We start from the raw sequence: 13,274 nt of genomic DNA, 5'->3' as shown, positions 1-13,274 counted from the left end.
CTACTCCGGTGCCCTCAGCGTCTGTGGTAGGTGTCTACTGAGTGCCCTTTCATTCGTTTTACTACATCAGCAACAGTGGACCTTGATGCATTCACTCTCTCCTCTTTCCCGTACTCTTTTTTGCTGCGCCTTCAGTTCTTTTCCTCCTCCCCCACCTTCCTCCTCTCCATTTGCAGTGCCCCTCCTCCTGGGCTCCTACCCCTCCTTTTCCCCTCCTCTTTCACAGTCAGAGGCTTGAAAACTTGTTAAAAGCTCTCCCAGTGTTCCAGGTTAGAAAAAACTTTTACGAGGTATCAGCACTTTTCTTTCATTAGTGGGGAAGGAAGGATGAAAAATACAAAACAGCAGTAGACTTTTAAAGTTTAAATAGACAGGTCTGAGTGCCTGAACGTGCTCTTCCATTTTACTCTAACCCTCCACAGAAGTTTTCTTATCCAGTTTCACTGCTGATCAGCAAGGGTAAGTTGCAAGTTTTCCTTTTTCATCTTTACTTTTTCTTCTTTTTGTGTATACTTTTTTTCCTAAAAACACTTCTTCCCCCCCGCAAAAATTTTGTGTTGTTTCGCTCATGGTTGAATATGTTTGAAGCCTAGCTTAAAAAAAAAAAAAAAAAAAAAAAGGAGTAAGTTCTCCTAAAGTGTTAACTTTAAGCGCCTAGGTATTTTTTTTTCTTTTGCAATATGTTTATACTTTTTTTCAAATTTACAGTTTTTCAAGTTCTAACCTTGTTCCGTTAAGAAAGAAACTGGTGAAATTCTGACTGCAAAGCTGGGTTGTAGACTTGTTGCTAACGTGTTGGTAAAATTGCTATTCCGTATACTTATCTAACACTAAATGAACCACTTTAAAGAAAAAATCTAGGTGCACTTCAGTCTCTTCTGTTGCACTGAAATTGCCTCTGAAGTTCATAACAGTGAGCCCTTCTCCTGAGTGTGTCCCATTTGTGCCCCACGCATTTTGCTTTCATATGGAAATCCTGATTGATGCCTAATAGTTTGTGCAGAACAAGGTTCTTAATTAGGTGCTTTGTTAAATGCTGCAGCTACTGAAGTGATTTTCACGTGGTCTTCCTGATAATTTTCCCCCTTCTTTTAAAATAGATGTGATAAAATCCAGACGTGGGCTAAGGACTTTTAACCTAGTTTGTATATAGTTACTCTGTTTTAGCAACCTCAATAAAGGATTTTAGCAAAGGAATGTGAGATATCATGATATGCCTTACCACGTTGGCAATGTCTGTGTAAGTCTTGGGTGGATATAAATGAAAGTTTTCTAGGAAGAACTTTGCAAGAATATTCTCAATATGTGTCATACTTCCAATATGACATATTCCCTTTACGTTACCTTGAAGACTCTAATACCAAAATGTGGAGGAAAGGAATGCTTGAGCAACATCTTTTGGAGAACTAAAAAACTTTTTAAGTCGCAAGACTTGGAATGATTCCTTATTGCTATTGTTGCCTGCCACTTGCCGGTAGTTAAAGAACAACATGAGGACGCAGGAAAAAGAACCTTCAATTGAAATAAGAAGCACAGAATCTATCTTATCAAGTAGCACATTCTCCTATTAAACAAGAATATTACGTGCTTATGTGTGTCCTCACATTTTGCCTTAAGATAACCAGTGAGCCTTGTCAAATGACATAATTCTTATGAAGGATTCATTTTAGATTTTAGCATATGAAATTCATGAAAGCCCATGGTAATGGTAACAAAAATGAGCTAAGGAACACCTTCTGTCTGACTTCTGTTTGTGCGTTTGTGCGCATACAGGGAGAAAGTTGGAGGACTTGCGTGAAGCTTTCATCCTGCTTTTTTAACATCTGGACAGCACACTACACTGTAGAATTCAAGCCTCTAGTCTTTGAGATGTTTACTGAAGTGTTTCCTTCAAAAACTTCAAAGCCAAACACTGGCACTGACCCACAATACCTAACAAGCATACAAATGGGAGAAGGGTGAGCAGCAGGCTGAGTTCAGAAGGCAGAGAGCGACACAAGGGATTTGATTTGTGACATAACTCTGAATGCTTATACACTCAGAGACACAAACAGATTAAACATTGTAAAGTTATCGCAGCTCTCATATAATGCAAGCCTGAAAGATTAATTGTATTTGTCTCTGAAATGAACATTAGTTCAGGCTAAGGGATTCCTGTGGGCATGAGGATGATTAGATGACATTGAGCAATATATCTGTTTCATCAGATACATTGCTATCCTTCCCCTGGTCTCTGGTATCCTGCCAGATGCTACCCACCAAATGCACCTCATGTGGAGGCACCTGGCCCATGGTTTATACCACATGCACTTTTCAGAATTCCAGATTTCAAAGTCTGCAAGCATTAACTGCAGAAGGCCTGAGTCGCCCTCAAGTAATTCAGTTTCTTCTCTTAGTTTCAAAGTGAGTTGCGCTCTGTTAGGAGAGGGATGAATTTGGGCAATAACATAAGTGGTGCACCTGACGTACAACAACAGAATGTCAAAGGAAGCGCTTATGGTTGCTTTTGGACCTTTTAGAACTATGCTTTAGAATTAACTTAGGTAGAGGGAGTGCAACATGTAACAGGCAAAAACTCTGGGGGAAGATCCACTAGTGAGTGACTGCCATCAGACAGTCAAAAAAGCAAACTGTTGTGACACTTTAAATTCCAGTTACTGCAACCGTTTAGTGTGTAATCTTTGTCCAGTGGATGAAGTGAACGCAAGTTCATCTGCAGACCTACAAATGAGTTACATTTTTCCAGAGGAATATCTGAAAAACATTCTCTTAATGTTCATAAGATTTCATAAAATTAGCTTTCCCTCTTCCAACCCACTTAAACTGTATCAGTTGTACATCTCACCTGCTTTCTCTGCAATGCTGGCTGCTTTTGGGAAATGCTCAAGTTGATTGATATTCAAGGTACAGAATCTTCTCTTTTTTGGCTATTTATTTTTATGTGTATTTCAAGCACAAGCTTTTGTAGCAAAATCAAAGGTTTGGCCTATTTCCCAACTGCTTCAGCTGCACAACCCCATTTTAGATCACACTCTAACCCTTATTGCTCTTCCATCCACTAGTATGTGACCTTCTAACACTGTAGTCAGACCTGAGCACATTACCACAGCACTGAGTTTGCATTATTTTCCCTGGAAAATATGAACCAGATGACATGATGAATGCCATAAAATGTCCATAAAAAATAGCTCTAGAATTTCTTAACTGTGGTTTACAAATCAAATTTCTTATATATGTGGTCATCCAAAAATGATGCAGATAAATGCTGTCATATCTCCTGCTGCTCTATGGCTTTTTTCCTGTCTTTACCCACACACAGTAGAACCTGGAAGAAATCCATCTTTTAAAGAGTTGCTAGGCCTATATTAGTCCATCTCCAAAAGGATATAATGCTATAAAGTAATAATCAGTAAGAACTTGTGAAACTCACCTACTCATAATCAGGTATATCCTTAAATTCCTGAAGTACTGAAATGGTACCAATCTATCAGATCAATCTGTATTTTTCGGTGAACTCATTTAAGGAGTTTGGAAATGTTAAGAGAAGTTTACATCCAAAATGCTGAAGAAATATTTCTAGAGGTAATCTTCCATCCATTTAAAACTATTTACAATGCTAGAAAACTTAAATAACTGTTTGATACAAAAACCTTATTTATAGCAAGCAAATAAATATTGTAATAAATTAATAAAAATTCTTTCTGTGTCCTGAAAGTAAGCAGTTAGATCTGATGAATGAATTTTCTCTACAACAAAACAAAGTACTGTGTTTCACAAAACAATAGAATCCACTTAAGCAAAGGAATAATATATTTGTGCCACCACAAGGTTATCTGATTAACAGTACAATGTTATGAATTGATGTGGGGTTTTTATCACTGGCAAATGGTAGTGTGTAACCGATCTCTTTAAAAAAAAAGTTGCTTTTCAAAACTATGTATGAGTAATTCAAGCATGGAATGTTTCCTCCTGGAGTTTATATTGCCAGAGGATATAAATGAAACTTAGCAATTTTGCATGCTGAAGCAAATTAAAAAATAGGTTCTAAATTCTCAAAATATTGCAGGTGTGGGATTAAGTAGGTCAAAACTGAAGTAAATCATCTTACATTATTGGACCAGAGTGGAGTGTAATTAAAAAACAAACAAAATATAACTGCCTAGAAATAACACGTCCTCTGTTTTCTTAATCAAACTTTCAATCTGAAATAATATTTAGACAGTAAAAAAATACGTTGAATCTGAGGAAAGTCTGTTAATTCAGTAGTTTCAAGTCATCAGAAAGCTGACTAATTAAATCAAGTTATTACTTGAAAAAGGCTTCTTCTGTCCACTTCCACTTCGAGGACATGGAGAAAATAGCTTGCCTTTAGAAGAAACTTCACATATTGTATAGTTACAGACTGTTCTCTGTTTTAACAATCTCAGTTTGAGAGGGAACGCTGTAACATTGCATTCCAGCCTTTTCAGAGACCTCCAAGCTAATGTGCCTGCCTCTTTTCACTAACCTGAACCAATAAAGACAAACAAATCTTTCCTTGGAATGACTAAACCCCCGAATGACTAAAAGGATATGTCAGAGACAAACACACCATATATCCCTCCCAGCTGAAGCTTCCAGATTTAAAAGTCTAAAGTAGGGCTGATCCTTTGATGGGACTACATTCATGTGAAGAACTCATTATGTGAGGAAGGGTCTGAAGGCAACAATAGGTAAACTTCCTCTACACGTGAGAGCAAGCTGACTAAGTGGGCTGAGGAAATGGCCCTAAGATATTTTTCAGGGCTTCAAAGATAATTGACATTTCAGAGCTATCAGAGCAAGTACCTCCCATTATCCTTGCAGACTCTTTCCTATGGGAAAAAAAGAAAGGATGGTAGTTTTTTGTTTGACATCTATTGTTATAATTAAACTTGTCAAATTTATAATCCTATGTTTCCAGTGACTCATTACTTCTTGAAAGAAAATCTCTTTGGTGCTAAAATTTCCTATTTTACGAATTACCCTTTTTTTTTTTTTTTTTAATAAATGACCTTCACTAGGGAATAGATCCATGATGCAATGGGAAGGAAATCATTTGGACATTATCAAAACTATAAATACCAGGAAGAGATTACTCAGCATGCGCAGGATAAATCTCTCTACCCAGCAGTACCTACTTTAAAAGGGAAGCTTTGTGCTTATTGTTTCTCTTAGGTGCGTGATTTCACATGCTTGTTCATATGGTGCAAGTTAGAATGTAAATTTGTATGCAGATAAGATTACCATGCTCCAATCAAAAAAAATCCTATAGCAATCCTTGTTTTTCTTAGGAATCAAGAAAATTAAGTAAAATATTTCGTTTCTTTTATGTTACCCTGTGTATTTGCAGATATACCTGAGAAGCTGCATGGGTCCCAGAAATGCACACTGTATACTGTAACTGGGGAGAGATGATTTAAACTTGCAGTGTTCAACCCTTGGAATGCACACTGCATGAGTAGTGCATTTATTGAAGGCAACCAGGAGTTGCTTTTAAAACAGAAACAGCACATTTCCCTTTGTTTCTTGCTAAATCTTTTTCCTTTCATAACAAAACAAAGGAATTTAAATGTAAAAAGACACAGTTACAAAGCTGAAAATACAAAAATTTAAGAAAGCCACAGATAACCAGGAAACCAGTTCCTCCAATATGGTAACAAGAGCTTAGCTGTTTCGTGTATTTAACGTGTACTGTTCCTTTTTAAAAGGATAGACAAAGAATACTAATATTGGCTACTGTGCTGCAAACATTAATGTATAAATTTAATTTAGACAGCAAGTTTTATCTGAAGTTAAGCATGGTAAAAACTTTGCAACATTAGGAACTATACTCTTAAATGTATTACCATGTACTGGTATGCAGGAGCTCAGTTTAACACTACTGTAGGAAATTTAGCATATGTTTTATGATGATGCAATTTTAGGTATGCAACCCCAACATTAACTTGATATAACTTTTTGTATTGAAATTATGCTATGTTTTGCTTTCTTTTTCTCTTAAAGAGTGAACATAAAATTTATCATGAGTGATCCACACTCAAGAGAGAGAAATCTTTCACTTATTCCTAGGATATTCAGGCAGAGCCAATAAGTACTTCCACATCCTGATCAGCAGTGTGTTACGGCTGTTTTCTACATCAGCCAGGTGTTGTTGGTCATTGAAATAAGATTGCCATCAGGGAACCTGGGCTGAGCAAACAGTGGTGGCAACCAATGGTCCTCATGGACTTCTTGAAAACAGGAGTAAAATTGGAAAGCTCTTTTTTTGCTGCGCTCTGAGACACCATATGACATTTCTCTTTTCAGTTTCCTTAACTTCCCACTCCACCTGCAGACTAACATACACAAATTAAAACAAAGCTGGCACCACTGTACTATTCGCATTGATCTGTGATTCAGTGCAACAAAACAGTATCAAAGATCTGTCTTAACCATCACTATTTGTTTCTCTTTTTGTCCTTCTTTAGCCAGCATCCTGTGAAGATGGGTGACTGGAGTGCCTTGGGAAAACTTCTTGACAAGGTTCAAGCTTATTCTACTGCAGGAGGGAAAGTGTGGCTCTCTGTCCTCTTTATTTTCCGAATCTTGCTATTAGGGACAGCAGTCGAATCTGCTTGGGGAGATGAACAGTCTGCTTTCCGGTGCAACACTCAACAGCCTGGTTGTGAGAATGTCTGCTATGACAAGTCCTTTCCCATCTCCCATGTGCGCTTCTGGGTTCTGCAGATCATATTTGTGTCTGTACCTACCCTCTTGTACCTGGCACACGTGTTCTATGTGATGAGGAAAGAAGAGAAGCTGAACAAAAGAGAAGAAGAGCTCAAAGTGGTCCAAAATGATGGTGTGAATGTGGATATGCACCTCAAACAAATAGAAATTAAGAAATTCAAGTATGGGATTGAAGAACATGGCAAAGTGAAAATGCGTGGGGGACTGCTCCGTACTTACATCATCAGCATCCTCTTCAAATCTGTCTTTGAGGTGGCTTTCTTGCTGATACAGTGGTACATTTATGGGTTTAGCCTGAATGCCATTTACACCTGTGAGCGAGACCCATGCCCACACAGAGTGGACTGTTTCCTCTCCCGTCCAACTGAGAAAACCATCTTCATTCTCTTCATGCTGGTGGTGTCTTTGGTGTCTCTTGCCTTGAACATTATTGAGCTTTTCTATGTGTTCTTCAAGGGCGTCAAGGATCGCGTGAAAGGGAAAACCGACCCTTACTCTCACAGCGGTACCATGAGCCCTTCTAAGGACTGTGGCTCCCCCAAATATGCTTATTACAATGGCTGTTCCTCACCAACTGCCCCCTTGTCTCCCATGTCTCCCCCTGGGTACAAGCTTGTTACCGGAGACAGGAACAATTCCTCCTGTCGTAACTACAATAAGCAAGCCAGCGAGCAAAACTGGGCCAATTACAGTGCAGAGCAGAACAGGATGGGGCAGGCTGGCAGCACCATCTCCAACTCACATGCCCAGCCCTTCGATTTCCCTGATGAGCAGCAGAACACTAAAAAACTGGCGTCGGGACATGAGCTGCAACCCCTCACCATTGTGGACCAAAGGCCTCCCAGCAGAGCCAGCAGCCGAGCCAGCAGCAGGCCTCGACCTGATGACCTGGAGATCTAAGCTTCTAGCTGCAGTACTTGCTCAACTATGAAACGACGTGCATTGGAAGATGCAGTCAGTGTTGATCTTGTTCCAGTGGAGGTGGTACTTAACAGTCTCAAGCGGGAGATTTTAACAATCATAAAAACAAACAAAAAAGCAAACAAACTTTTAAAATACTTGCTGTTTTGGGGGGCACGTGGGGTTGGTGTGGGGTGGTACAATACGCTTTGGTATTTAATGTAGCTGGTTTAAAGAATTTAAATACTAAAAAAAAGAAAGAAAAAAGATAAGTAGTCATTACTAAGGTAGAGGGTTGTTTTTTCTAGAAAGGCTGTAAATATCTGAGTGTATGTGTATGTGTGTACTATTGTGTTTGTTTCTAAAGTATCTTCTGTAATACTGAAACCCAATAATAACTGAACTCACATTTGTCAGGGTGAAGTGCTGCCTGAAGATGAAAACATTTTTCCTATTCAACAAGCAAAAAGTCCAGGATTGCCTCTGATAATTTCCCTGTCAAGAACATTCCATTCTTTAAAAGTGCACTTTGAAGGTAAACTTTCCTATATGGTCCTCCAGGTTGTTGAAAGGCTTCTGTGAGGATAATCTACAGCCTTTGAATCAATCAACTCAAATTTCAGACATGGCCCACCAAAAAATACTTTGGTCACCTGCTTTTCCAAACCTTCATGCAGGTAGATTTTATTATGTGCGTAAGTGGACGGATCCACACTTGTAGAACTAGCATCCACACTCTCTTGCCTACAGCAATATTCATGTCCTGCTGCTCACATACTGTGTAATTAGCATCATATAAAAAACAGTTTGCTACCACTTGCAGATTTAAGTATTAACTCAGGCAGTCAACTGCCTTTAGTTGATTTTTTCACACCTCTGTGTATATTAGGAATGTACATATGTGTGTGAACATGGTTGAGGAGGTAAATGTATACACAAAACACCCTCAGAAGCATACATTGAGAAACATACTCACACAGAATACTTGCAGTTGACACTTTCTCATGGATATTGTGAAGATGTGGGCCACAATGGTGTTTACATTCTCTGATTCCTTCAATGCAAGTGAAACATGTCATATTTTTTTTTTAATTCTATATAATATTTTCCATGTATCCTAAATGGATGCTTTAAAAAAAATAAAAAGGGCCCAATCCTGGATATCTTTCTCTGCAAAATCTCCCTTTTAATTCAGTGGGAGTTTTGCCTGAATGAAGTCTACAGGATCAAGCCCAAGATATAGTGAACCATGTTCTTGCTGGCATGAGTGATTTTCTTAGATAGAAGTTAGGGATGGAAAAGACCCATTAGGTCACCTAGCCAATCTCCCTGATAGGTAATAATGATGCTTGAATGATAGAAGTTGTAGTACTGTAAGCAAGCTTTAGTCTTTTATGTGAGAAACTTAGAAGAAATGCTTTGTGCTTGTTTAATAATAAAATATGCCTACATGACTTTTGCAGTAACTGGTATTTTTCTTGTACTACATATTCACATTTACTGAACTGTAATGTCCAGTCCAAGTTTGACAGGACTTTCTAGATGGCTCTAGCAACCTTGGTGTTTACACTTAGATTTTGTTTGAAATGCAAGTGAAAGCTGAAAGGATTTTTAAAGAGTACAATTCTAGCTAATTTATTTGAAATATATGCTCAAAAGAAATCTACCAGTTTCTTCAAATGCGTTGCCTCTTAGTTCAACACAAATTGACCAAGGAAATACATAGCTTGGTTTCATTTTGCAGCAACACAGATAAATGGTTTCATATAATACAGTATATTAATGTGTTTGACATTCCATGTTAAACTACTGTTGCGTTCAACTTCATTGCATGTATGCAACCATAGTCCATCAGATCATGTTGTCTGGAGAACATTAGTCAATAAACTTTTAATTTAGTATAAATATATTTTCTAATTGTCATTTACTGTTTTATAAGTCCACATATCTTTTGTTTCAGTATTATAATCCAGGCTCCTTCCTTCCCTCTTCATTTTCCCCAGTCACACTGTATTTCTGCAATATTCTTGATTTGATCCATCTGGATTTACTTTGAATTGAATTTTACAGGGCTAGATTTAGATACCCTCACACCACTGGAAAAACAAGAACCGTTCATGCCATTCCTGCAAAAAAATAGCACTCAGCATGAGCTACTGTAATATAGATCTTGCCCTGAGCCTCAGAATATAAGTATATGTTTATTGGCAAACTATTACAAAGAAGATAATAGTAAGATACTATCACATAATTTTTAAAGCACTTCTTACATACAGCCTGGATCCTACCTTATGAAATCATTGCTTCTAGTATACATTTCCCCATATAATCAGATTGTTTGATTGACATTGTTTTCAATTTCTGGAATGAAATCCTGGTTCCTTTAGAGTCAAAGAGAGTATGCTATTGATTTTGCTAAGGCTGGGATTTCACACACTGCCTACTGCTTCACTTTATAGGTACCTATCCCTAATGAAGACCTACAATGCCTGACTTTCCAGCATTGGACTCTGAAAAAAGGTGGTTCAACTTCTTTTTCATCTGAAAAGTCCAAAAAAAAAAAAAGATCATGCAGTTGTCATATTGCTTTCTACTTTCAAATCTGTTTGGTATTTTAAGTCCAAACTTCTTTTCCCTCCTACTAGTAAAGAGGGGAAAATTTAAGCAGGACATTACTAGTGAATTTACAGCTGTTTGAGATACTACACAAGCACCAATACAAGGAATGACTCCTTGAAGTGTTTCTTAAATAATAACAATGAGTCATAGTTTTAAGGCTGGCTTGTCCTAGTTTGTCTGTACAAAGGGAAGAACATTCCAAGCATTTCGTGAGGATCTTCCCTTTGAAAAGGTGGGTACAGAAGCATCCATAGAAGGGCTTACCCTGAGACAGAATTTAGTGTCTCTTAGACAGGCTGATTGTCAGGTACATCCCAAGCTAGAGACTCATTTCCTTAGGACATCTTGGACAATTGATGTAAATTACTACTTCAGTTCCAAGGCTCTTCTCTTTTGATGGTGATGGTATGTGTATATGTGTAGAGGGCAAAGACATGAAACTCACTCCATTGCTCAGTAAAGACAATGGGCCATTTCTCTCACCTGGATTCATATCCGTGGCATCTTCCACACTTCCAAAATCGTCACAATGATAAAATTGTGTGTGCCATTCATCCTACTGTTTATATGCTTTCTCCCACCTTATCTATGTGGAAATAAGGGGATTAAGTCTAAATTTCCCTTTCAGTTTTCTGTACATTTTGAGGAAAATGCGAAGTTATAGTTGTTAATGCATATGTTTAAACATCTCTAGAAGGATATAAGATAGATATTGTGAAAACACACATTCTTGAAGATTATTAAAGGGAAAGAAGAGTCACAAACAAAGCAACAACAAGAAGACAAAAAAAATCAAAATCTGTTGTGTATTTAAAAAATGGTGTTGGTGTTTTGCTTAGAGGTATTTTGAAAAAAGGCTAATTTATCCTAAACTACCCCCTCCCCCAGCCATGACTTGAAAAGTCTGTAAAGAGTAAAGCTAAAAGAACAAAAGTTAAAACCAACCTAACATCTATTTGCAGATCATGTAATTTCAAGATATTTTAAATACATGGAGCACACAATGAAAGTTCTTTTCCTAATTTAGAAATGATATTTCCATATTTAAAATGGAAATTAGTATGGGCTGTAGTAATAGCTTGAGAACCAGAACAAACTTTGTGAGTGTACCTGCTACAAAGGTCACACCCTCTGAAATCGGTCATTTTTAAACTATGTACTCATTTATTCTTTCAGAAAAAAGGCTGTCTGCAATGCTGCTGTGTTCCACTGGTACACTTGCCCATCACCAAGTTGGTGTTTCCCTCATAATTTCTCTGCAACTTGGTATCTTTTCAACAAAAAAAAGTAGTAATGTAAGGGTTAGAGTTTCTGAACTCAGACCTGGGAGTAGATCCAAATCTGAAGTTACTTGGAGTGGTTAATGTGGAGTAATGGATATGTCAGACCAAAACATCCACCAGTTTTGATGGTGGCTTTTTCTACCTCACGGAGTCAGGTCCACTTCTTCTAATTCTTGTTGTAATTCCTCAGTGATTCCCAGTCCTCCATTTTCCAGGATTAAAACAAAATATGGCAGAATATGGGATTTACCTGACTCTGCAGAATTTTTTTCCTCTAGTTACTGCTAATCCAAACCTGGTAGGACTAGGCTTTCTACTGAGCTGAGGAACTAACTCTGAAATACAATTTTTTTGAATGCAACATATTACACAAACGCTCAGTTTGGCCATAACCTCCTTTAAGACGTTCTCCTTTCCTTCTCATGCTAGTCACTCCAGTCATTTGCAGTTAGATCTCCTGGAGGATTCTGACCATGGACATGGTGCATATGACCCCTGAGGATTTCTCCAGCAAAACAAGTAATCTCATGGCACAAAGCTGGTGAAGCAACTCCTGCATTACTTTCCTTCCTACTGACAACGCAGAAGATAAGGTCACAAGCATAAGCCATGCCTGAGAAACCACTGCCTAGAGGCTTTCTCTGGCACAGTCCCTTGGAAGTGTTTGAGGGGCCTCCATTTTATTCTAATTTATGATCAAGACTAGTTCTGCACACAATGGCTCCAGAAACATGGGACTATAAGATCAGCTCTACAAACAGATGACTACCTTTCCCTGACTTAAACCATGTGCTTTTTGACTGTGCCTGAGGACATATTCACACCCAGACTCTGTCAGTCCTGGAAACTGTGTCAGATGAAAATTACATGATGCAAATGCATCACTAGATTAAAACAGGAAGAGCCTATTGGTTCTTGTACTTATTCAAAAGCTATTCTGATAGATACAAGAAAGAATGCTTTTCTTAAACTTGTCTTTAGTACTTCCTAATGTACAGCACTACCAATGGAGACTCTGTGAGGCAATATGTGACTCTGTGTGGCATTGTGCATGTGTACCTGCTAATCATTAGCTAGTGGTACTGTGCCTACAGACTGTTTAAATAGATACAACTGCTCAATTTTTACCAACTACCTCCAGAAGGGCTACCCTCAGTCTTTCCTCACGGTTGCCAAAATCCTGCATTCAGTTTACAGACATGCTGGACTTTGCAATGCAAAGACAAACATGTTTTTACAGTGATCATTTTGTGTTAACTCCTTTTAAGTGTTTAAGAAGCATAACACAAGAAGCTAGAGGCCAAGATTCTGGGACAGGCTATACTGGGTTAGTAGGATACAGTAAATGCAGTCATCTGATCAACATTAATGGCTTTCTGGTGCTATGGACTCTCCCACCATTTAAAAAGGCTGAGTCTTTACTGCTATATTGAGGAGAAGTGAATAACAAAATAGACATGTGAGCTAAGACTAGTATAAAAGGAAAAATGTTCAGACATTTAAATTGCTCTTTGAAACAAGCCTAGACCACAGCTGCATACTTCCCGTTGGAACTGACAGGACAGTGAAGAAAATATTCACATGAGTTCCTGGTTTTCTCTCATTTAAATCAATGTAAAAGTTCATCTCAATTTCAGACATAAACTGTTTAGATCCATAAAGAGGTAGTATGACATCTAATTTTCATTAATAAAACTGCAAAGGGAAAGCTTATGAGGATAA

At 38.0% G+C, this 13,274-nt stretch overlaps 1 protein-coding gene across 2 annotated transcripts; it reads left to right on the top strand.

The window, feature by feature from the left end:
- The first annotated feature begins 242 nt into the window (after nucleotides 1–242).
- Nucleotides 243–9,555, top strand: GJA1 (gap junction protein alpha 1). Of its 2 annotated transcripts, none has more exons than XM_013959073.2 (2): nucleotides 243–459; nucleotides 6,489–9,555. In XM_013959073.2, exon 2 carries the CDS (start codon nucleotides 6,505–6,507, stop codon nucleotides 7,648–7,650), a length of 1,146 nt encoding a protein of 381 aa, XP_013814527.1. In that variant the 5' UTR covers nucleotides 243–459; nucleotides 6,489–6,504; the 3' UTR covers nucleotides 7,651–9,555. The 2 variants fall into 2 exon arrangements, with proteins under 2 accessions (XP_013814527.1, XP_013814528.1); XM_013959074.2 differs by lacking the exon at nucleotides 243–459 and adding an exon at nucleotides 5,144–5,196.
- Nucleotides 9,556–13,274: the final 3,719 nt, after the last annotated feature.

The sequence above is a fragment of the Apteryx mantelli genome, chromosome 3 (genome assembly GCF_036417845.1).
Source record: "Apteryx mantelli isolate bAptMan1 chromosome 3, bAptMan1.hap1, whole genome shotgun sequence".
Lineage (NCBI taxonomy): Eukaryota > Metazoa > Chordata > Aves > Apterygiformes > Apterygidae > Apteryx > Apteryx mantelli.
This window is presented reverse-complemented; position numbering and strand designations above follow the sequence as displayed.